The 23,195-nt window shown below is 41.0% G+C and overlaps 1 protein-coding gene across 6 annotated transcripts in view; it reads left to right on the top strand.

Moving 5' to 3' along the window:
• Window positions 1-21,296, top strand: part of LOC107224732 — a 115,785-nt gene extending 94,489 nt beyond the window's left edge. For 5 of the 6 annotated variants that reach the window (XM_046735694.1, XM_046735693.1, XM_046735695.1 and 2 more), the window contains exon 6: window positions 20,182-21,296. In XM_046735694.1, coding sequence (XP_046591650.1) covers window positions 20,182-20,253 — 72 coding nt within the window. In that variant the 3' untranslated portion in view covers window positions 20,254-21,296. The remainder of the gene's footprint in view (window positions 1-20,181) is intronic. The other variant, XM_046735697.1, reaches the window with a different exon arrangement.
• The last annotated feature ends 1,899 nt before the right edge of the window (window positions 21,297-23,195 follow it).

Consider the following 23,195-nt stretch of genomic DNA (forward strand, 5'->3'; position numbering starts at 1 on the left):
CGAGTGCTGATCTGTCATAGCCGGTGCGGAAAGAACGAATTTGATATATCGAAGGCGACGCGTGTTTGGTTTGGTATGACGGAAGTTAATGCTGAAGGATATTGGTCGCCGGGCGAGAGATAACGGAAATTGAAAAGAAAAGGAGGAGGGAAAGGGGGGTGGGGGGAGCAAAAAAAAAAAGGAAACAAAAAAGACTTCTCTACACCTGTACGTTATACAATGTTGCTATATTTTAATCTTTTCACTTGCATAATACTTGAAAGCTATACATCTACTGTCTTTAATATTGTTCAACGAAGTAATTAAGGTAGCAACGAACAATGGCTTGTGCGGTATTAAAAGGAACTAAATGACTCGAAGGCCGCGTGTTTGTATATACACGAAAAACGTGTTTCATTAGTTTTTAAAATCTCTTCGTGCTTATGCTTATATCTTCGTTTCCCTTCTCTGTCTCTCTCTCTCTCTCTCTCTCTCTCTCTCTCTCTCTCTCTCTCTCTCTCTTCATCCTACCTTTGTTTTCTTATTTATTTAGTTTTTATGTATTTATTTTTATTTATTTTTTTGCAAACGATTGCATCGTTCACCTAATTGCTAACGATATTTTTCCACGCGAAGAATTCAATTACCTGTTCCAGGTTCAATTATACGAGGGTAAAAGCATTGCTGTTAATTTTCATCCTATTATACGAAAACTGCGCTATGGTCGATTATTTCACACTTACCGAATACTAATTCCTGCTACAGGGGAGAAAATTAACCAACCGTTATAATTTACTCTGCCCTATCTCTCTGATCTACCTGCGTCGAATACTATTTCTTCCAATTTCACAACGACGCGGTTTGCTCGTCTATAAGTTCCGGGGTGGCAGCGGAACGCTTCGGGCAACGAATATAAGAAACTGAACCTGCGGGAGGAAGCCGACGCAATAAAGCTAACGATAAGCGACTTATCTCAGGGCTGTAACTAGCCTCGTTACTTTTCTTCAGTCAGCCTTATTCGGCTATACCGTTTGCACATCATTCCCCGAGCGCAAGTATAATAATATGTATACTTGTATATATGTATACTATGTCTAACGTATATACATAGAAACCCAGGAATACCCGTAAAACAAACGACAAAAGTTGCGGTCCGTCTAATTAGTGCCGAGTACCAAGTACAGACGACGCCTTTTTTCCTCTTCATCTTTACAGTTATTTTGTATTTGCTTTTGTTTTTATTTTCCAAGGAAATGAAAGCTCGCTCTCGTCCTGCTTCGCGATTTTTATACAAACGATGATGAAAGTAATTTGAAAGAGTTCTTTTTTTTTCCTCTTTCTTTCTTTCTTTCTTTCTTTCTCTTTTTCATTCTACTGTCGCTCGAATTGTTGACTTATTGTTAAACGCTGCGGGACGCCTCTCATCCCTTCTAACACAGGGGATGAAGATAACACCCTGCGTTATCGTCAACAATACTTCCAATCGTTCGAATTTCTTTTTTTTCTCTTTTTATTTTATTCTACTTTTCCCCTCATTCCTAGGTATACGCGTCAAACGGGAAATCTGTATATATGTATAGGCAGTAAAACCAATTTATAAAATTCCATTCAGCTGTCGCCTGTCGGCAGCTATCATCCCGGTGATTTCTTCCCCGCCGCACGGGATTTTCTTTCTTTCATTTTATTTGCCATCATTTATATTTCTATCCCTTTTTCTTAAACCTGCATAGAATTACCGTTCATCTTTATTTTCATCGGCCTCTTTCACACGGCGGTGGCACCGATCCGAGTAATTGGCTGCAATTCGTGGCACGTATTACAAAGCGTATAAAGCATTGTAGGAACAGGCAGACCGAGGAATCGGCAATACGAATACGAAAAGTATTGACAAATGATCGACTTACCTGTCTGACCGACTGCTTCCGTCAATGACGTTATTAATCGTGCGGCTTTCATTGCGTTGAAAAGGATCTCGAATTGAGAATTTGAGGAGATGAAAGGTGCTGCGGTTCGATGGCGAGGCGTGATAGGCACCACTTGTCTTTATTTTTCATTCCAACATATCTACGGGAATATGTCGAGGTAATCCAGTACCACTAGCCATGGGGTTATCGGTTGCTATACTTATAATTATATTTATACTTGAATCGCGTTTACTACAGTCTATTTCTAGATTAACAACAAGTCAATGATACGTAATTGCTCGTAATATGAGGTGTAAATGTTATAATCGCCACAAAGATCGGTACAATGTCATAGAACATGCATTGATGAAATTAGAACCTGCCATGTATATTCATAGCATGGTAAGATAGATCTGATCTGATTTCGGCTTTTTTTTCTTTTCTTTTACCCAGCATTCGTTAAGAAATATCGATTATACTCACTTTTCCATGGAGATGGAGAAAAAGACCGAAAAGAAACAAATCAATCGCGCGAAGAGTATATTTCTGTACGGGGAGAGATTATACAGACTTCGACGTTGGAGAAGACGATTTCCTTTGCAAATGATCGAGATTGATTTTGCCGTGCCGAAAAGAAGGAAGGAAAAAAAAAGACACGAACAACCCGAGGAGTTGGGTAAATTGTAAATCGGTTCCTCTTGAATCGCACTGATTTTGACAATCTGATTCAAACCCGCCCACCACCAATCATTCTTGGTAAAATAATTTCACATGTAATTCCACGAAGCGGAAATTCTACGGGATCAGGGTGCACGATCTATGCCTGTAAAATATTCGCAATAATCATTGTATAGACTCGTCCACGCAGTTTCGCTTACGATCGAGTAAAAAATCCTATGTGGATTAGAAATTTATACTGCATTTGAATTAGAGATCTGAAATCTTTCCACAGGGTTTTTAATTGGATATGTAAAATATACCATTCATAATTACACAATATCATATTAGTATTATAACATACAGTATGCAATGAATAAATAACCGTCCAAAAAATTTGTGAAAATTATATACCTACGATATAAAGGCGCCGAAAGTTTATCAAAATTACACCGGAAGTACCTACAGCTCGTAATGTATAAAACGTGTAAAAAATGAGAAACAAAAAAAAAAAAAATTAAATAAAAAAGAATTTTCTCCGCTGCAATAAGGCGCACTTAAACTTTTGGAGTCTGCAGCTTGGCTAGTTTATATTGCGCGCAGTTTAGAACGCTGTAGCATCACTTGATCTTCCTTCTGCCGTTACCCCGGCTGCATAGACTCCTCGGGCAGGAAGTTTCTTTCATCTTCCTCAATAATGCATGTAAGGAATTTGCCCACGTTTACGCCGCGCTGTCTGAGCACTAAACCAGAGCTTATTCATGCGGGCTCAATAGCCGTGGGGGTTGCGCATGTTGTAACGTACTCTTAATTCTCAGTTGGAATTTCGTTGCAAGATCTGTAAGGAGTTCTTATTCGTCGAAAATGTAAAATTTGTACTTATGTAGAAAAATTACAAGTTCTTTCGGTCAACTTTTTACAGTGAATAATTCGATCCAGTTGCAATCTGATTATTATATCAATATGAAGCTCTGGCACTTTTTGACGGCGGAAGTAAAATCGACCCAACGTATTTGTTTGAGTAAAAAAACAAAAAAAAATAATTATGATTCATCCTCTGCGGGAACTCTTAAAAACACATTTCGTCAACATTTATAATTCAGCACATACGAAAGGGATGATGATAAATTCTTTTAATATTTTTTGCCTCGTGAAGCAAACATTTTTGCCCGTATCGTTAAATTTTTAGAGTGCGGTGAAAACGGGATCATAATCAAATTCGTATCAATAATCCAGGAGTGTAAAATATATTCATTGTCAGAGAATCCGAGATCGCTGGACTATTTTTACAGATTAAATTATGATCCAATTTTCATATCTGCAACGCTAAAAATATCCAGATATACTCCGGAAAGTCTGCTCCCCCCCCCCAAAACAAAAAAAAAAAAATTAGTAAATAAAATAAATCAATAAACTGAATCAAACCCTATTTATCCTTTGGTTCTTTGAATATTTCTAATAATGGATTTCATATTCGGAAACATCAAACTTTTTTTTTAATTATATATTTTTTGCTGTCCAACAGGAAACGCTGAAAGTTCGAAGGCGGAAGTTCGATACGAAAATGTGATAAAATAGCTCGAAGTGAAAATTGGAGGATTTCCGTATCATATAGCGCGCATTAATAACACATCCAAATTGTATTTGTATTCCAAAAAACCGAGCGAAGGTTGCTGGATTTGTACATCGAGTGTCGGGATGGACGAATCTGATTTCATCTTATACCTCCGCGGAGAATGATGAAAGGGGATGGGGAAGAGAAGGAGAGTGGAAAGCTACGAACTACTCGGTTCGTAAATCAGAGCCAACTTCCGGGTGGCTAGAACGATATCTCTGTACTTCCGGTCAACGGTAGAATTTTCCGCACGTATACCAACGGTCATCTCCGTTTCCGTACCGCGGAGGCTTTTCCTCTCCTCCTTTTTTCAGCATAGGGGAAAAGCGAAAAATCAAATAAAAGGCTCATCCTTTTAACCAACGACGCGTGGAAAATTTAAGGCCTTACGTGCACAAAGTACACGTACATACAATATGTATTGCACTATACGCAATCCCCTCTGATCCGCAACGAATTTATTATTTATTTATATTTTCCAGAGCCGTACATATTATATGTGTATACCTAAAATACGTATACATATACGTACATGCAATTCATACGACGCATCCTTTCTCCTGCGAGATATACGATGCTCTGCACTGTCGTCTTATACACTTATTGTACGCGCAGTGTAAAAATGTGCGCCGATTAAACCTTTCAATTCCACAGGACTCTGGAATTCGCGCTAGGAATTCTAACGGCCTTGTTAACACTCTGTAGATATGCGCCTGGCCGTGTTTGCGTATGTGTGTGTAGACGTATACGCTTTCTGGAAAGCGATTCGTTCCCGAGATAACTGCCTCACACCCACCGCGTGTGCACGGAGAAGACTTGATATATATATATAAAGACATACACACACGGGCACACACACTCTTAAATATATATGTGTATATATAATATACATTATACGGGAAGTCGTCGCCCTGCATTATGTAACGGCGTCGTTGCAGCAGGTATTTATGCGATCCTCGACTTTTCGAACTAGCAACGTTTGTCCGTTCGCGGATTCTGGATGTTACACGCCTGTACCTATAATGCGTATTTCTAGATATATATACACCTGTGAACACCGATATACATACACAGTACACCGAGGAAAGAGGTTGGTTAATAGCTAACGAAAGTATATTTGGATATGGCGAAAGAAATGTTTCGTTGTTATTGTGAAATTTTAGTTGAGCCGAATAATGATCGATAAAAATGTGTCGGTAGTTGACAAATCGTATCCAGCTCAATGAAAATTTGATAATAATAACGAAACATTTATTTCGTCATATACAAATATACGTTTGTTAACAGTAAATAAACTTTTTTTTCTTGGTGTAAATCCAATAACACATGTATACACTGTGTATGTATGTTTAGGAAAAATAAGAGAAACAATGTCAAAGGCATCGAGAAAATTGAGGGTGACTGACGTCTGACGCAGAGGAATTTTCTCCTGCCACTCTTTCAAAAGGTGTATACATGTGTGTGTGTGTGTTTATACATACATACATACATACATACATACATACATACACCTGAAGGAGTGATTTTCTCGATGCAAAGCCTTTGACATTGTTTCCTTTATTTTAGCTCTCTGTCTCGATTGCGTATACCTCTCCGATCATTTTAACCTGCGATCTTTTTGCTGCAGGATCAATATTTCTGAAATATGTATTGTTTGTTTAGAACCCATAAAGGTCAAGCAATTTGAACGCTGTGAGTAATTTTCTATAAGCAAATTTCTACTATAAACATTCGTTGCGCATTAGGCTTCATCGTGTAAAATACTGACATTCTTTGACAAGAAACACCTTTGCTACCATAGACTTAAAATTTGTGGAAATAATTTTGAAACTAGAGTCGTCTAAATCGTTTAAACAATCGTCCGAATTGGCTGAATTTTTATCTGTTATAATTTTCGACTTGTCTTATGTTTTTCCATAATTACGTGGCCCAGAAATTACGACGCCGAGCATCACGTCAACTACACGCCTAGCGCCTGTTCAATTCGAATGGTAGTCTTTTTACTGCGTCTTTGTATCGCGGGCTCGGACCATACAGCTTTCTCCCATTTTATACCTGCAGCTTTGGCACTTTGTAACTAGCTTAGCACAGAAACCTATTTACTCTTTTACCTTTACGACAAGATTGTTGTCTGCGCTTTAACTGCACGCAGGGTTCTCTAAGTGTTCCGTCCAACAGGTAGAACGCAAAAAGAGAAATTCGTATTGGGAGCCCTTTTCTACCAGTGTTTTGCACCGTGTCGAAGAGACTGAGATTGCCAAAGCTCTTCGTTGCTTCGAATTTCAGGCCTTTATCCTTCTTCAGATGGTCCAGTCACTGCGTCGATCTCAGTGTCTTCGATGCCTGTTGAAGAAAGATTAGTTACGGGCAAAGGGAGGACCGGAATAGAGTTAGGAAACAGGAAGAGGATTAGGGACAGGTCAGCTGGCGGAGCCAGGTATTATCTTCCTGTTATTCTGTATACTCTTTCGTATTTTCGGCTAACAGATCAGTCACCTGTGCTAAAAATTGATCGAGAAAGCAGCGCGGCAACTCGTTGAAAAAAAAATTTCATGCATATTACAATCAAAGATATTTCATTTTAAGCGATTCATCTTGAATTGGTTTACATTTGGAATCGCGTTGTATTACATACCTTACCCGTACCGCACGGAAGTTCGAGGCGAAGCGGGTTATACAAAAACGAATTCGTGTATAATTCATAAATACGGTTCTAACTCGCCTTTGAATAGGGATTATTACAAGAGTCTGTAACGTTTTTACATTTTCTTCCTGTTACTAATCCCGCTTCCGTTTGTCACATGTATTTTGTAACAATAGGTAGAAGGTAAGATTAAGATTTTGAATTCTTAATATTATTTGGAAAAACTGAGGAGTACAAGAAGAATAAAATCTTGATATTGGAGAGAGAAAAAAAAAAGGACAAGGATAAAAAAAAAGCAACGACTTTCACTCTGTAAATTACCCGAGAGCAGCCGATTTCGAAAAGCCGTACTTGCAAAGGTGTACGGTATCAACTTGTTTAAGGGTATTATACTCGTTATTCTCGAGGAAGCGAGGATCTGCACCCTCATGCGTATGGTACTTATTTATACAGACTACGTAGGCACGAACACACGCACACGGTATAGATCTCGTGGATATATTTAGCATTCGCCGAAAGCCGGTGTTACAAAGTGTTCCTCCCACTTCCATTTTCTCCAACCCTCCCGCAGCCGCCGCCGCCGCCGCCGCCGTCGTCTTTCCGATATTAACCGACTGAGCCAGCAAACTTTTGACGGTATTTCTGCATAATGAATTTCATCAATGTGAAGCTAAGTTGACGCGGAGTATTCTAGTGCTGTTAAAGTTAACGTGTATACGTATATACCTGCGTTATATATATATATATATATACATATATATATATTTATTCGTAAGGAAGCAGAGTTGCTCGGTCCTGGGCTCCTAATTAATTAGCCTGCGCTTCGTTTCATCAATTAATTACTCTTTATTAACCCCCTCCCCCTCGTCACTCCGACTGTAACTCGGCTGCTTCTTCTCACCTATAACACTATGCAGCATAGCATCTTGGAACGGTTAGGCTAGGCAATGCTGTAGGCGTGAAACACACGTAATCCCCGAAAATGCAGAATTAACCCGAATTGGTCACTCTGGCTGTATTTCACTCGAAAGAAATTTTCAAACCCCTCGTAGAGTCCTCGAGTTGTGAAAATGAACCACTTGGCGTCATTCTTCGTGCGAAACGGTTTCCTTTCGACATTTTTGGCGTTTTCTCCAACTTTGCTGTTTTTTTTTTTTTCCACAATATTTAAACAATCAATTTTGGACAGGAAAACTGAGAGAGCTTTTTCTGCAATCCTTGAACAATATCTGGATATATTTCGAAGATTCTTAGAACTCATTTTTGAAGCGAAATATCACTTCTCGGATGAATTTCACCAATTATGGTTAAGAATGAGTCTGAGAGGAGGTGATTTTGCACGAGCTATGATGTCGGGGATCATAGAAAGAACGTAGCGGACGATCGGTTAGATATCAGAGAGGAAAGTGCCATTTTCTACGGCGATACGCCCGTAATACAGGTATCGTTGTATCGGTCTTAACGAAGGCACGCTTTTAACCTCTTAAGAAGCTTGATCGTTTTAACCCTCGTTACGATGTCCCAGCCATCCCCATTCCCATCCCCAATTCCCATTCCTATCCGCGGTTCACCCGCGTAATGGTTCTGCGATTCTCGACTCCCGCGAAACGACTGACTATTCTCGGCTCATATTACCTACACGCATGTGTGCACGTATTTATATACATATACTCGACTGTACGCTGTGCACCCTCCGCAGCTCGATGATGTGATATTCCACCTTTCCATACCTGTCTTATCTTTTAGGGGTGCACTTTCACGATTAATGTATACATTATGGACGCCCTCCCCATACCCGGGGATATTATACACCGATTTGAGGGATGCTCAACGTTTCGTACCTCTACGTGATGTCGTGTAATATACCTGTCACTTCCTCCGGGAATAAAATCAAACTACACAGAATCTTGGCGACAAGTGATTTCGAACCGAATAATACCGTATTAACGAAACAAATCAGAAAGCGTACTCCTCGCGTGTAATATTATATTAGTTTAAAGGAGGTGAAATTTTCACCCGAAACTTTGTCCAGAAATAACGATATTACGAAAATTTGTACGTAAGTGAGAAATGTCAGTCCTTGCACACGAGTTTGTGCAGTAAATTTTGTTGCCGCATTGCGCGATTCCGTTTTTCCTTGGTTTTTCTTCTCCTACGAGTTCACTGCTTTCTACGCGACTTTGAGAACGATATTTTTTTGTTTAAACCGGAAACGCGGCGAGGAACGAGATCTCTCGACTAATACCTACTTTTTTTCAATCTTGGAAGAGCGTTATACGCGACGGTAAAACGTTTGTTGTTTGAACCGGGATGGCGAAGAATTCGTTCTCGTAAACCCCGGAACCTTCATAACTCACGATTAGGACATTAAAATGATGTATACTTGCGGTATAACGTTGGATTTAAACTCTACTTTCCCGCTTCTACACAAATCCTCGTACCTACGCGCATAGTTGCGTTACAAAGGAATATCCGAATACATAAATTAACGGAATTGAAATCGGACCGCAGCAATACTATACCTTAGTTCCGGAATTGAATTTAAGAAAAAACTGCGCCCCGTTTTGCGGCTCCAATACACGGGTGTATCTACACTTTTTGAAAGATTTTATGGCGTTGCTGGTGTGTATATATGTTACATGTACACGTACCTAACGTGTGTGTATAGGTGAAAAATTTATCCGCATCGTTGTACTCCTCGCGTATATCTGTGTGTAGAAAATTACTGCCGTTGAGGAGGGGGAGATAATCACGGGCTGCAATTATCTTTGAACATTCTGTATATAATTTGCGTGCGTTAATTAAAACTGCCGACGCCCCCGCTGCCGTCGCCGTTGGCCGCTGACTTTTAGTCGAGACACTTCGCAGGCTGGAGGGGCCAGACGAGAAGAAATATCGATATCGGGAACGGGGACGGGGACAGGCGCTGAAACACGGAGAGAAAAGGGAGAGGGTGGAAAAAGGGAAGAGAGGAAGGATCAGTTTTCCAATAGAAGGGAAGACAGAGGGTGGGATTGCGTGGCGGAGGGGTTGAGCTCGGCAGGTTTCGGCCGGGCTGGGTCTCGGCCCTTAGCTTTAAGGGATGAGCCGGCGAAGGGACTCGAATAAAGGAAAAGTCGATAATTATTTTCGGATTGGTCCAGACACTTCGGTTAACCAACCAGGTATAATCTCGAGCCGGGTGGATAAAAGGAACCCGGAAAAACGAACCCCTCGTCCCTCCACCCTCCTACTGTCTTCGGCATCAATTACTAAGCCGCCTCTCGCACAGTTACTCCTGTTCTATAAGGCATACCGTATACCTGTACGCGAAACAATGCGCGAACTTTGATTATGCCCATGCATTGATCGAGCCTCTCTCTCTCTCTCTCTCTCTCTATCTCTGTTTTTGTCTTTTCTTACATTTGATTCATGCTTTTTCTACACGCATGTAAGTATAATGCATTGAGAGTGGAAAAAATGTTCAATTTGTAAATTCAAGGACGAAAAAGACGACTGGACGTCGGGAAATAAGGGAAAAGTTAAGTATCAACGGATGAGCAAATTTAGTGTTCAAACATCCGATTTGCGGCGAACAATTTTAGAGATTGAAATTATTACCGACAATCTGCATCCGTTGAGCAATTTCTGTGTACGGATAACGAGGTTCCACGAGTATAAGAAAAAGGAGGCAGAGTATAAGTTAAGGGGTTGAAAAATAGCTGACGCGATTTTTTTATTTTGATGGTTGAAATACGCAATCAATCTGACTTTTTTTTTATTTCAAATCAAAGCACTCACGAAGAATAGAAAATGGGTTTTTAAACATTTTTTTTTTTTTCTTGTCTTCTCATATTATTTTATGAGGTTGAAAATGACTTCGAAAAAAAGGACTCCTCACGATGGACACGATGGTGGTCGTAAATATTATCTGAAACAAAGTTTGTAAAATGATTGTTAATCAGTGCGAAAGCCGCTATCTTGGTATACAGTTTTTTCTTTTCTTCAAATTCAAAATTGACCTAATGGCGGTGGTTTGGGAATAAAGTATCGAATTTATCATAGTTTTTCGACAGTTTTGCGTTGAGAAAAACATGAAAATTTCCAAGAAAATAAAGCTTCCATAGCAAGATAAAGAATGGGGTGAAAAATGTTGCGTCTAAATTTGAGACAGATAGCTTCGAAACTCTTCCTTCGAGAGTGTCCACCTTGTTGAAAAACCACGTTTCGAGAAAACCGTTTGAAAAATGTATATAAAAAATAAAAGTAAACGTTTAAAAGTTTATTTTCTGTTCTTCGTAAGTGCTTTGGTTTGACATGAAAAAAAAAACAGATCGATTAGCGTATTTTAACCATTAAAATAACAAATCGCGAAAGTCAGACCCGTTACACCAAGATGATCCCTTAACATAGCGGAATTATAGTCATCAGATATAGAGTTTGCGTCATCGCTGAAACGGTCTTCTTTTCTACGTAATATCGATTAAGTACTCACATGCTTTTATTCGTTGCAATTCCCGCGACGGAATTTATCCCGTATAGAGACGTACGTACGTACATGTTGTACGGAATGACACGAAGGAACGCTTCCGTCGTGAAGAAAATTAACATCAGTCTCCTCTATCTTCGCCTCGCCCCCGAAGCCTGTTCGGTGCAGGGGATTCGTGAATGGCGGTAAAAAGCTCCCCGTAGTTCCGCGGTGGAATTGTAATACCGAAGAGAGTGAAAATCAATAAGAACGCGGCGCGTAGAGGTAGCCACGCGCGAATTTTATGCCCACCTACTTCTTCCTTCCGAGGGATTTTTCGCCCTGCAGGGGTAGAGAAAGGCCCGTTTGACGGTCGAACGGTCGCCGCCTCGCCGGAACGTGATTACACCTCGTTACGGTCTCGTCGCCTTTTTTTCCTCTCGGGAAAGGACGAGGAGAGAAGCCGGGATTCGCCGGCCATTGATCGTCCCAGGGTGCTAATATTAGCTCGGAACCGCGTGACCGTGCATCCAGAAATTTTGTCGCTTTCGGATCGGCGAATACCGCCTATGCAAATCAATACGTCAGTCCGTGCAACGCACGCGTCCGTCTCATCTCGACGCCGCCGGCAAGACGCGAAAGCTCTGTCGAGTCTAGCCCCTTAAATCAGCCGGCTTACGATTATCCCCCCAACGCGTGAGCGACCTGCTGCAGGCAATTAAATTCGAACGAAAGGAGCCCGGATGAAAATTACACGAAAATTACCAAAATCACTGCCGGATTAACCCCCCGAGCTTTTCATTCATACGCCAGACGAGGTTCGTTACCGTACCACAGTCGTAAACAACTCCGCGAATTCGGCTCTGCGGAGATTCCATGCATTCGGTTATTCCTAATACGATAATAGCGTGTTCCGAAAGTCCCGGTAATATTGTGCTTGAATTTCATCGCTTCTTGAAAGGTATCCGGATATTTTACCCGTGCGTGAAAGACAAAGCTGTAGCTACGAGCTCTGTAATAATTTGTTCATTTTGAATTTATTTCCACGTCATTGTAACCTACGATTCTATACGCGTGCGCTAAGAGGAAAATTTTTCTTGCTTTTCCTCGTTTGGCTCGTTTCATAAGTAATTTGGTTCTAAAGGTCCACGGGAATCCAATCTTGGCAGGTCTGTATTAAGTCGAAGAAGCTCGCATGAATCGTCAATTTTATTCGTCCGCTGATTGGTCAGGTGTCAATTTTTAAGCTCCCCCGTTGATCTCCGATTGCAATTAGGTTCTCGATATCTGCAGTTGTGCTCTATTTCACTTTCTGAAGGTCACGTATCAATTTGAAAACTGACAATTTAACCGTGCATTGTTAATATCGTCTCCCGAGATACGACAGGACCGACAGTTTGATTGAGTTAGCTCAACGTGAACCTGAACACTTCGGATGTCATCCGTTTTGATGACTGACTTGGATAGAGATAATATCAACTAACCTTACCGACTTGAACGTATTCGCTTGCGGGTTCTAGGCCAACTTGTCAACTTGAGTGACTCGGAGCTCCGACTGTGTTCGAACTTCGGCATCCACCTGTCGAACGATCCTTGTACCCTGCACCGGGGCTTTGAAACCGAAGAACGTTTTCCCCCCGTCTTTTCTATCTCCCGCATCTTTACCGGACCCCACCACCGCAGGCTCTTCATCCTTTTCCCCATTCTCCTCCGTTGTGCAACAGCATCCCGCATCCCCCTTATAGTTCTTTTCCCAGATCCGATCATCCTCTCTGCATGTATTATATCGTCAAGTTTTTGTACTCTCAATTTCCTTGCGGATAATGCTCTGTTACGTATTGTAGGTATGTATACCGCGGTCTTCTCTCCCTGAGAGATTTTTCTTCATAGCGAATCGCTCGCTTCGCTGCGCCTTGATACACTCTGGTATAAGGCCAATGTCATTCGGTGAATGAACTTGCACAAGTATCGCAGCTGTGTGTGTACCGTGAGTTTTTCTAACGGTGAAACGATGCGTCCGCCTGAAGCGGGCAACCGGAGTTACGTCTCAAGTTCAGGTTGAGCACCGTATCGCGCCACGGCCGTTCCGAACGTCAAATTGAATTTCACGACAGTCCTAATATGGTTTACCTCGTTATTATCGCCTTAGTTGATTGTCCGAATTCGATTTTTCATCATTTGCCAGAATTCTTAATATTCGGGTTATTTCGACCGATAATCTTTGACGTTCGGAACGGCTGTGGCGGGATACGGTGAATCATCCTGAACACGAGTTGTAACTCCGGTTGCCCGAATCAGGCGCACGGATCATATTGCTGTTAGAAAAACTCACGGTACAAATGACGGGCGCACGGTGATATTTGACGAATATAACAATCCCAATGTTGCGAGATTATCTTTTTACATAGAAAATGTTGAATAATTTTAATCTGTGATTAAAAAACTTTCTTAGACGTATGAAAAGCACGTCGAAATCCGAAGAGTGAAAATTCGAATGAATGATGGAAATTCGATGCAACGTATGAAATGGTCCGCGTATATTTGAACAAAGCGTGATATCTGGCTGGGTGATATTGCGTCGGGGTGGAATATGCACCACGTGTTGCAGAGAGACGTCGCGACGTCATTGGTGCAGGTATCCGGGTTACGACTCGGTGATCCGTTATGCACCGCAGGCTGAACCGTCGACGGTATGAGATAGGCGTCACCTCCTGTACCTACTTAATTGTGCGGGTTCGGATGCCACGCATATTTTACCATAATCCGATTTACTCCCGGGCCGATGGGTATAACCGGAGTTGCCAAGACGCCACAGCCACCGACGCCGACGCCCCCGCCAGGCGCCTCGGCGTCAACTTTGATCGAATTAATACTTTAGTGGAGCGGACGACCGTAAAGTTTCTCCGCCCAAGGATGCCAGGGCGACATCCCCGATCCCCGATCCCGGGGACCCTGAATCTCTCCTGGAAAATCCGGAACCCCAGAAGCCCTTGTCGCGCTTTCATATAAAGTCAAGAATGAAACTGGCGACGTACATTGGTTGTCCAACTTTCCTGTACCTTCTTTTCCTTTTTCTCCTTCTTCGTCTTCTTCTTTTTTTTTCGCATCCTCAAATCGTCTTTCACGTATTCCATTGTACTTCGTACCTATCCCCTTCCTATTCGCCGGGGAATATCATCGCCTTTGCATCCCGCAGGATTTCGGCATATATGTGTGCCCTGCACACAGCCTACGCACATCGCACATACACTCGCAAACACACACGCACAGACACTGACTCTACTCGCTTCTCGAATTGCTTTTCGCGCTAAAAGTACGCGTACCGAAAACTCGCTGATTGTGCGGCGTGTGGATTTTACCGATTGGCCGTCTGCTTGACTAATCAAAGGACGCCCGTTCCGACTTTTCACAAACGTCGTCCTCGACAGAAATGAGAATTACCCGGAATACGCGATGCAATCTGTACCGGCTTCTGAAACTGCGTGCGAACGGTTCGCCATGTGTTGTTTTTTTTCTGGTGGACACCATTCAACGCTATCCGAAATATGACAATTTTTGTCGCGATCATCACGAGCTTTCATTTTACTCGGAGTACACGAAGAACAATGGCTGCAACTCCAACAATTGTACGTAAGCGATCAGGTACAAAAATTTGGATTTAGCTGCAATTTTGATACTTTGTCAGATGTACTCGAGGTATACAAATGTACCCCAAAATTAAAACTTTTAGGTTTATAAACTGCTTACGTGAAATACACTGAACAATTTTTTTTTTTCAAGCTAATTTTTGTCTTCAAATTTCTGCCACTTACTTTCATGCGGAAAATGTGATTTATGTAGTAAGTATTCTTGGTGTAAAAAAAGACTGGCCTTTCTAAACGCGAGGTTCATTTGCACATAGGTATATTTTCAGCAACAGCCAGAGATATATATTTTTTCACTAAGAAAGAAGTTTGTTGTAATATTCATATCTCAGTACACTCGATAACGTATCGAAATTGCGAACAAAACGAAACTCCTGTGCCTAACCGACGATCTGCAATTGTTGGAAACGCTCCGAAACCTTCCGCTTCTTCTTTTCTTATATACTTGGTGCCGCCGTCTACCTTTTTCTGCTTTCACGTTCGTCGAGTTTCAACGCGTGTCGAAGATGAAAACACACGCGCCTCGGGTCCTCGGGTTCTCGTCTCAGCCTCCAAAACAGGAGGGTGCGTATTAGCCCCAAAGTAAGAATGGGGGATTCGAGGATGGCGTATGGATTGTTACGTCTGGCTACCTCACCCATGGTAATCGGTTATCGTCGCGACTGACTCTGTCGCTTTGCAGCAATATAAATATATCATTCACCCTGTGTGTCAGATCGCATTATCCATACGCGTTCGCCGTCTTTTTCAATCAATTTCTTCCCCCGCAATTCAAGTCGTCGAATTCGTTTGAAATCATTTAGAAATCGATAAAAAAAAAAGAAACGGTCTCGTACGTTTTGGAATAGGTCGAAAGCACTTTGAATTAATTTGAAACCGTTCGAAATTACTTTATATTCATTTTGAAACTTTTTTAAATCGATCTGAAACCATTTTAAATCGTTTGAAACCAGTTGAAATTATTTAGACATCGTTTGAAACTGTTCGAAATCGTTTGTAACTTGGTGCGTAAGTGGTTAGACCCACGGTTTAAGCTAGACGTCATCTTATGTTCGAGACACAGGGCTCAGGCTTTCAGTCGTATCCATGGTTTGCTTATCAAGCAATTTGCGTCTGGTGTCCTTTGGCAAAATCTTACCGCGGTCTAGCTCCGGCAATGTCGGTAACACGTCCCGGTCTTTTGTGCGTGGAGTGAAGTTAAATTTTCGAAAGGTGATTAAATCTTTCGCCATTTCCTTTGCCCCCGCACCGTTGCAGGGGTCGACTCTCTTGACGAAATGCTCGACCTCGGCCGTGTTTGCCGACTTAATTAGGCCGCTGCGGTCCTTCCGTCCTTCATCCTCTCCCTTCTTTCCTGCAACCCAACGTTATGTGCCTTTCCTCATCGCGTTGCGCTTCATAAAACTCCGTCATGCTGGAGAAAAAGTTTTACCATGTACGTTCTAATGCATGCATGTTGCAGAGAAGAACCGCGCGGACCAGAAATTGTTCCTTCACTGCAGGTAGTTTAGAAATTCTCTTATCTTAAACCGACACCCTCTATACACCGGGAGTTCAAGAAACTTCGTTCCTGGTCGTACACATTGCGCGAATAATTACTACATTCATAAAATGACCGAAGCTTTTGAATTCCCCAAGGTCTGTAGCGCGGATCAAATCGCCGAATTTTAACCCCCGATTCAGCTTCGGTTGAATCGTTTTCAATTGACATACTCCGTGCGTACAGTCGCAGACGCTTTCCACCTTTCATCGTCCTCTCGACTTTTTTCACGCTCGCTAACGAGCATCCCAAAAGGTTGAATAGCTTGGGCTTGCAAGCGACCTGCATCATGCATAGTCCATATACGTGTGTATGTATATATATATATATACATACGTGTATATCCAACTGGACCAGCCGAAACGATGCTGTGCTTTCACAGGATGACGTTCGACGTATTTTTTTTTTCTCCGTTTCACCCTTCTTTTAACAAGGTAAATTTTCATCCAGGTAAGAGCAGGCGTGCTGCCGATTTCATTTGTCATTACGTATAAATTGCCGTGTGACTGAGGCACGAGTGGAATTCGATCGATCAATCCCACGCAAGATGCGTGCAAAATCCTGATACTGAAAAAAGTTACGAAGAAAAAGTTTGGAAGTCGGAAAAGATTTTTAACGTTCAATTTCGAAATTGTTACACACGAGCGAATTATACTTCGTGCGATGTACGTATATGTATGTATTTATATCGCGTGTCAGTGGCGATTGACTAACTGTGGTATTATTTCCGTGGCATGCAGCACGTCAAAGGCTAATGATCGTCATTTGTTACGACTGGCTTTGCCTGACCGGTGCGATTATCAATTATACATCAAACGTCAGTACGTCAAATGAAGTACATACGGATCAACGTCAATTCGAACGGCACGTGCAAGCTCTGTTCGATTCCGCGTAAGCTTTGTGTATATGTTACATACACATGAATGGTTTTATCCGTTTCATAGAGGGAGTGAACGCGCCCTATTCATCCGCCGTAATTAATTGATTTTCACCATTTTTCACTTCTTTCGGAATGACGAATCAAAAATATTGCAATCGGCTAGTTTGAATAAAAAAAAAAAATAAAAAAACGTGTTCGAAATTTGACTGGATGGATTTGTGTCAATCGAAACGAAAGCTCGGCTACTCGGACGAAAAAAAGCTCTCCGGCGTTATCGAAACTCTTGCGTAACACCGAAGAATCGTGTGCATCCAGAAAAATAATAGTAACGTCTGCATGCAGAGGTAACCTGGATACACGTTTGAGCTTGCGGAGTGATTATTGATCACTGCACCGCACGCGTTGCCAGTGATACGCTGATTATTGTTGGTTATTAATTCACGGGCTATCGCTTCGCGTTATCGGGCTGATAATTTCCGTACGAATTCCATCGCGGCATGGAAGCGCGGGTGTTGATGGAAAATATTTTTCTCACGGAGTATACGCGTTCAGAGATTGGAGAAAATATAAACTATAAGCGTATAATCGGTCATTGGTAAGTCATCGTGAGACGCGTAGTTGACGTCGGCCTCGCGTATTATTCGATGAAAGGTCGTACAAAAAATCGTCTGGACTTTTTCAGTTTCTCTCTTCTGAAATTAAAGAAGTCGTAAAAATTTTTTTCAACTCCAACTTTTTTTTCCCACCCTTGCTTGTGACAACGAAGGCTCGGCGAAGTCGCGATGCAAGAAGACGAAAAACATCCCCGCGCCGCAAACACGAACAAGGAAAGAAGCGAAGGGTGGCTGCCGCCGTTTTACCCTCGACGGGATTCCCGGAATGGTGTATTAATTAAACGCTAATGAACGGGGGTGGTGGTGGTGGAGGGGGATACTCGAGTCATAAGACTCTATCACCAATTATCGGTCTGGCTCGTTGACGACCGATAGAGGCGCGGTGTTTTAATCAATTCAAGAACTAAAGTTGAATGAAATGCGGGAATAAAGACAATCGAAATTAACCTTATAATACACGCGGAGCTGAATGGTCGCTGTGCGCGAGTCTATTGGGTTAATTAATAAAAGGAAAGAACGGAGTCTTGATAGAAACAATGGATTTTACAAAGGCGGTCACGTGTATGTGTAATGCACGTACAGGTATAATATTACGTATGTATGCGGGTAGTATAGCGCTGCGGGTATTTCTTCCGCCGCGATTCCTTTCATAACGAAATACGTGCGCAATGTGCATAAAACTAGTTGTGAGGGTATAAACGCGAGTATAAACCCGCTGTGACGTAGCCGCGTCAGAATGGTTTGTTTAAAGAACAAATCCAATTAACTCGCAATTACATTAATTTCAAGTTCTCCTATTATTGTTGGCCAACCAAGTTGCCGACTGCCCGAAGGCGGCAAGCAGGCGGCGCTTCCTGGTGCACCAAAGTCGTCTAAGGCAATACATATTCGCTCAGTTCCACCTAACTATGCGCCTGTACAGAGGGAAATTTCTCTACCAAGTCCCGCTAAGTATCCTAGGGCGTCTAAATTAATTATTCGTATTATTACTAAATTGCTGCGGCCATCCACTTCTACGACCACCTTTATTATATATACCTTCCTCTCTACAATATGTCATACAAGTGCAATTTTCTTCATCTCCGGCTAGCTCGCCGTCTCTTCTACCTTCATCGTTCTTAGATATCCCGACTTCCGCCGTGTTTGCAGATCTAATTGTTTCCCGGGAAATTACGGACAAAGATTGTCTTTTTCTTCTTTTCTTTTTACCTGAAATACCAGACATAAATTCCTTTTCTCCGTCTCTCGCATTCTAAAAATAGAATAGAAATATTTAAAAAATCTTGTCTCACATCTCTGGAAACGTGACCTTCATCGAAAAGCCTCAGTCTCTCTATAGTCTACGTATAATACGAGAAGAAAACTGCATGAGTTTGTTTATTCTCGAACAAGTCTGGACAGTTATCCATGTTGGATACTTTACACATACGTATACATATATGAGCATACGATATAGTTACTTGTTTGTAGACGATTGCATACAATTCTTAATCCTATACAGGTAGGGCTCTCTATGTATATACATACATACATACATACATACATACATACATACATACATATATATATATATATATATTCAACTCTATATAATGTTGAGCTGCAATATGCTAACGGGGCCGAGTAAAGCACGTGGGGTTGAACGACGCGCTGGGCTTTTAGCAGGATCGTGTTTCCTGCGGCTTTGTACCCCAATGGCTTTCAACAGCAGCAGCAAGCAGCAAGCAGCATTGGCTCGTCTTACATATTTTTTCCCTTTCACTCGCCCTCGTCCTTTGCATCCCTTCCAAGTGCAAACTCTTCGTCCCTTGGTCACGACACCTTCCTTCCTTCCTTCCTTCCTTCCTTCCTTCCTTCCTTCCTTATCCCTGCAGGTTCTTTTCACTGCCTCCCGCAGGAGAAAATTCACCAACGTTTTTAAAAACCACCCTTGTTCGCGACAGACTCACAACGCAGTTATCGCGTTACGTTTACATACGTTGACGGATGTTTAGTTTACTCGTGGCAAACGAAAACCCGCACGCGCATTTATGCATAATCGATAGGTGCGTAACACGAGATACGTGCGCAATTGGAGGGGATATAAGGTTGAAGGGGATTGAGCAAACAATCGGGAAACCCGATGGGTCGTCGTATTATTATTTATTATATATATATACATATATATGCACATATATATATTATGTTACAGTGTCGAATCTCGTCGGCAGTGCGGCCGTCGGACTGATAATAAATCGATGGTATTTTTGTGTTACAGTCGAAGGCGAAGGCGATGAACGAGGAGACATCCGCCGATGAAACTAAAAACGAGACGTCGGTACCGTGCTGATGAAACTTGGCTGGGGATGCGCAACGGGGCACCAATCGGTCGCCTTTGTCCACGTGCCCCGATGGCCGTCAGATTTTCCGCGATCCCTGAGCCTTGATCCTGTCGCTCTGAAGGTTTTCAAGGTTTCACGGTTTCAGGACTCCCTCGCTTAATCTAACGCCACATGCCAGTGGCAGTCGGTGTTCTAGCTCTTTTGCTGAACGGGAGCCTCTATCTTCCGAGCTCACGCCGATCACATCCTCGCAAACTCCGTCTGCCGCACAGCGAAGAATGCCGCGAGAACGAGGGTGAACGTCGTTGCGATGCGGGATAAACCGGAGGGGATGATACGATAAGGTCGAGGAGGAAGAGGAGGAGAATAAGAATAAGAAGGAGAAGGTGAAGGAAACGGGCGACAAAGCCGCGGAGGAGGAAGGGGATAGAAGGAGAGAAGGAAGCGAAGTTGCGCGAAGAGACGTGCAACGAGTGGGAGAATGAGAGAATTACTGAATTACTGAATTACTGAATTACTGAATTACTGAATCTGCTAAATCTCAAGAGGCACGATGGAACGGACGAAGAGGATGAAGAGAAGATGGGGAAAAAGAAATACTGCGAAAATACAAACACACGAAAAATGAAGAAACATATTATATACGTTTGATATGTAAGATATATTTCTCAAAGCACCGAAACGTTGGGGAAGAAAACGAAACTGGGAATACTGTTGAATGTGGGGGAAAAGATAGACTTTTCTTTTTTGTAATTTTTTACCTGGGAACGAAAGTAGCGTATTATATAAAATGGCGGAAGCGGAAATGCACGTATGGCGAGATGTGTTAGTCAGTCGACGTGAATTGATGTGGGTCGTCGATTCGTACGGCAAACATTTTTTAAATTCAATAATAATAATAAATAATAAATAATAACAATAATATTAACGATAATGAATAGCGACATATATATTATATATATGAGTAATATGAGTTAAGTGAATAGCGTATATGTCATTAAGTAATGAACTATAAAGAATAAATATTATAAATATATGTATATGTGTGTATATATATATAGATATAGATATATGTACAATATATATATATATATATATATATATATATATATATATATATATATATATATATATATATATATATATATATATATATATATATATAAATATACACACTCGCAGGCACACATGCGTATATAAAACTACATACATACATACATACATACATACCCACAGACACACACACACACACACACATATATATATATATGTAATACATGGACAAGAACAAATTGAATTATTATATATAATTGGAATACATGAAACATATTAATCGTACGATTGCTATGTATGTACGTATATCTATATACATGTATGTATCATATTATATATTATACGGTGCATACATTTATATATATATATGTATATATATATATATATATATTTACACACGCGTGCGCGTATCTGCGCTTACAAAATACGGCGACACAATTTAATAAAGAATGAAACGCTAAACATATGTAAGAAAATTTTAATAACTACCATCGTCGGTTTCCATAATGCATAATGAAAAGCATGCGTCGTAGAAAGTATTATGTATGAAAATCTTAAATCCTATATTATATAACTCGAAAACAGAGAAAAGAAACTGAGAGAAGCATTAGCAAAAAAAGAAGAAAAAAGAAAAAGAAAATCTATCGCATTAGCACATCGGTACAGAAACATAAAATACAACAAAATGAAACAAACAAACGAACAAGCTGATAGATATCTTAATATGTGTATTGCAGATGCAACTAAACCAAAAGAATATTGCGATGAAAGTGAAATGGTCGTTGATATATTATTATTCGCATAATACCGAAATTGTAATACTTATCTACGTGATTGTTCGTTTTAAAAATACATGCGTATTTCTTTTTCTTTCTTTCAACCATAATAGGTACAAAAAAGAAAAAATCACTCCTGCACTGTTTTTTTTTTTCCGCTGAAAACTAAATGAACACGTGATAGAATATATCATTATGCTTGATATTAAATTCTGTAAAAAGACTTCGTCCCCTTGGCAAACGCGTCGACAAAGATTGCTGCCCTGCGCAAGCAAAAAATTCTTAGTTATTTCGAACTTTGAAATGTACGATTCTATTTTTTATTTTTACGTTTTATCCTCTCAGCATATTAATGGCAATCTTTCGCATTTATACTGCAGAAACCGAGGAACGTAAGAGACATACTTGAATTAGCTCAGTCGGTATATCGCCTATTCGAAAGCCGGACAGTTTTATTTTCGGGCCTCAAATCGCACGAGGAAAAATCTGAAAAATTCGCTTGGTATATTTTTTGCTAAACAATGTCTTTTTGCTTGTTTTTTTATTTATTTATTTTTTTTTTTTTCTTTTCCTTCCGAATCGACGCGCGTTATTTATAATTATTCTATCACCCGTTACACATTATTCGACATTAAAATTAAACCGTGAATATTTACTTGCCTTATGCTCAATCGAGCAGGATTTTTCATCCTTTGTTTCTTTATTTGCATGATTAAAGAATTGCGAAGAGACAAGTCGAAATTATTGTAATCGAATGTATTGAAAACGATCTTCTATGCTTCCTTCGCCGGAATGAAAGGTCAAAAAAGAGAAAGAGGGAACGAGGAGGAGGGAGCGATAAAAGGATGGAGAGAGGGGAAACATCTTACTCGACAACTGCGAATCTGTTACCATTTACCACGAGGAAGAAAATAGAAAGATTCTGTCCGCTGTACACTCGCAGTCCGTAAAAATATTTTCGATGGCCAGGCTTGTGCACGTAACGCCAATTAAAAGGTTAACAAACTATCGTAAGAGTGTTAACAGTAAGAGGTAATAACATAGCGCTATACACTCGTCGTCGTCGTCGTCGTCGTCGTTGTTCTTCTTCTCGTCTGTATTATAAATTCGTCGTCTATATG

The sequence above is a fragment of the Neodiprion lecontei genome, chromosome 3 (genome assembly GCF_021901455.1).
Source record: "Neodiprion lecontei isolate iyNeoLeco1 chromosome 3, iyNeoLeco1.1, whole genome shotgun sequence".
Taxonomy (NCBI): domain Eukaryota; kingdom Metazoa; phylum Arthropoda; class Insecta; order Hymenoptera; family Diprionidae; genus Neodiprion; species Neodiprion lecontei.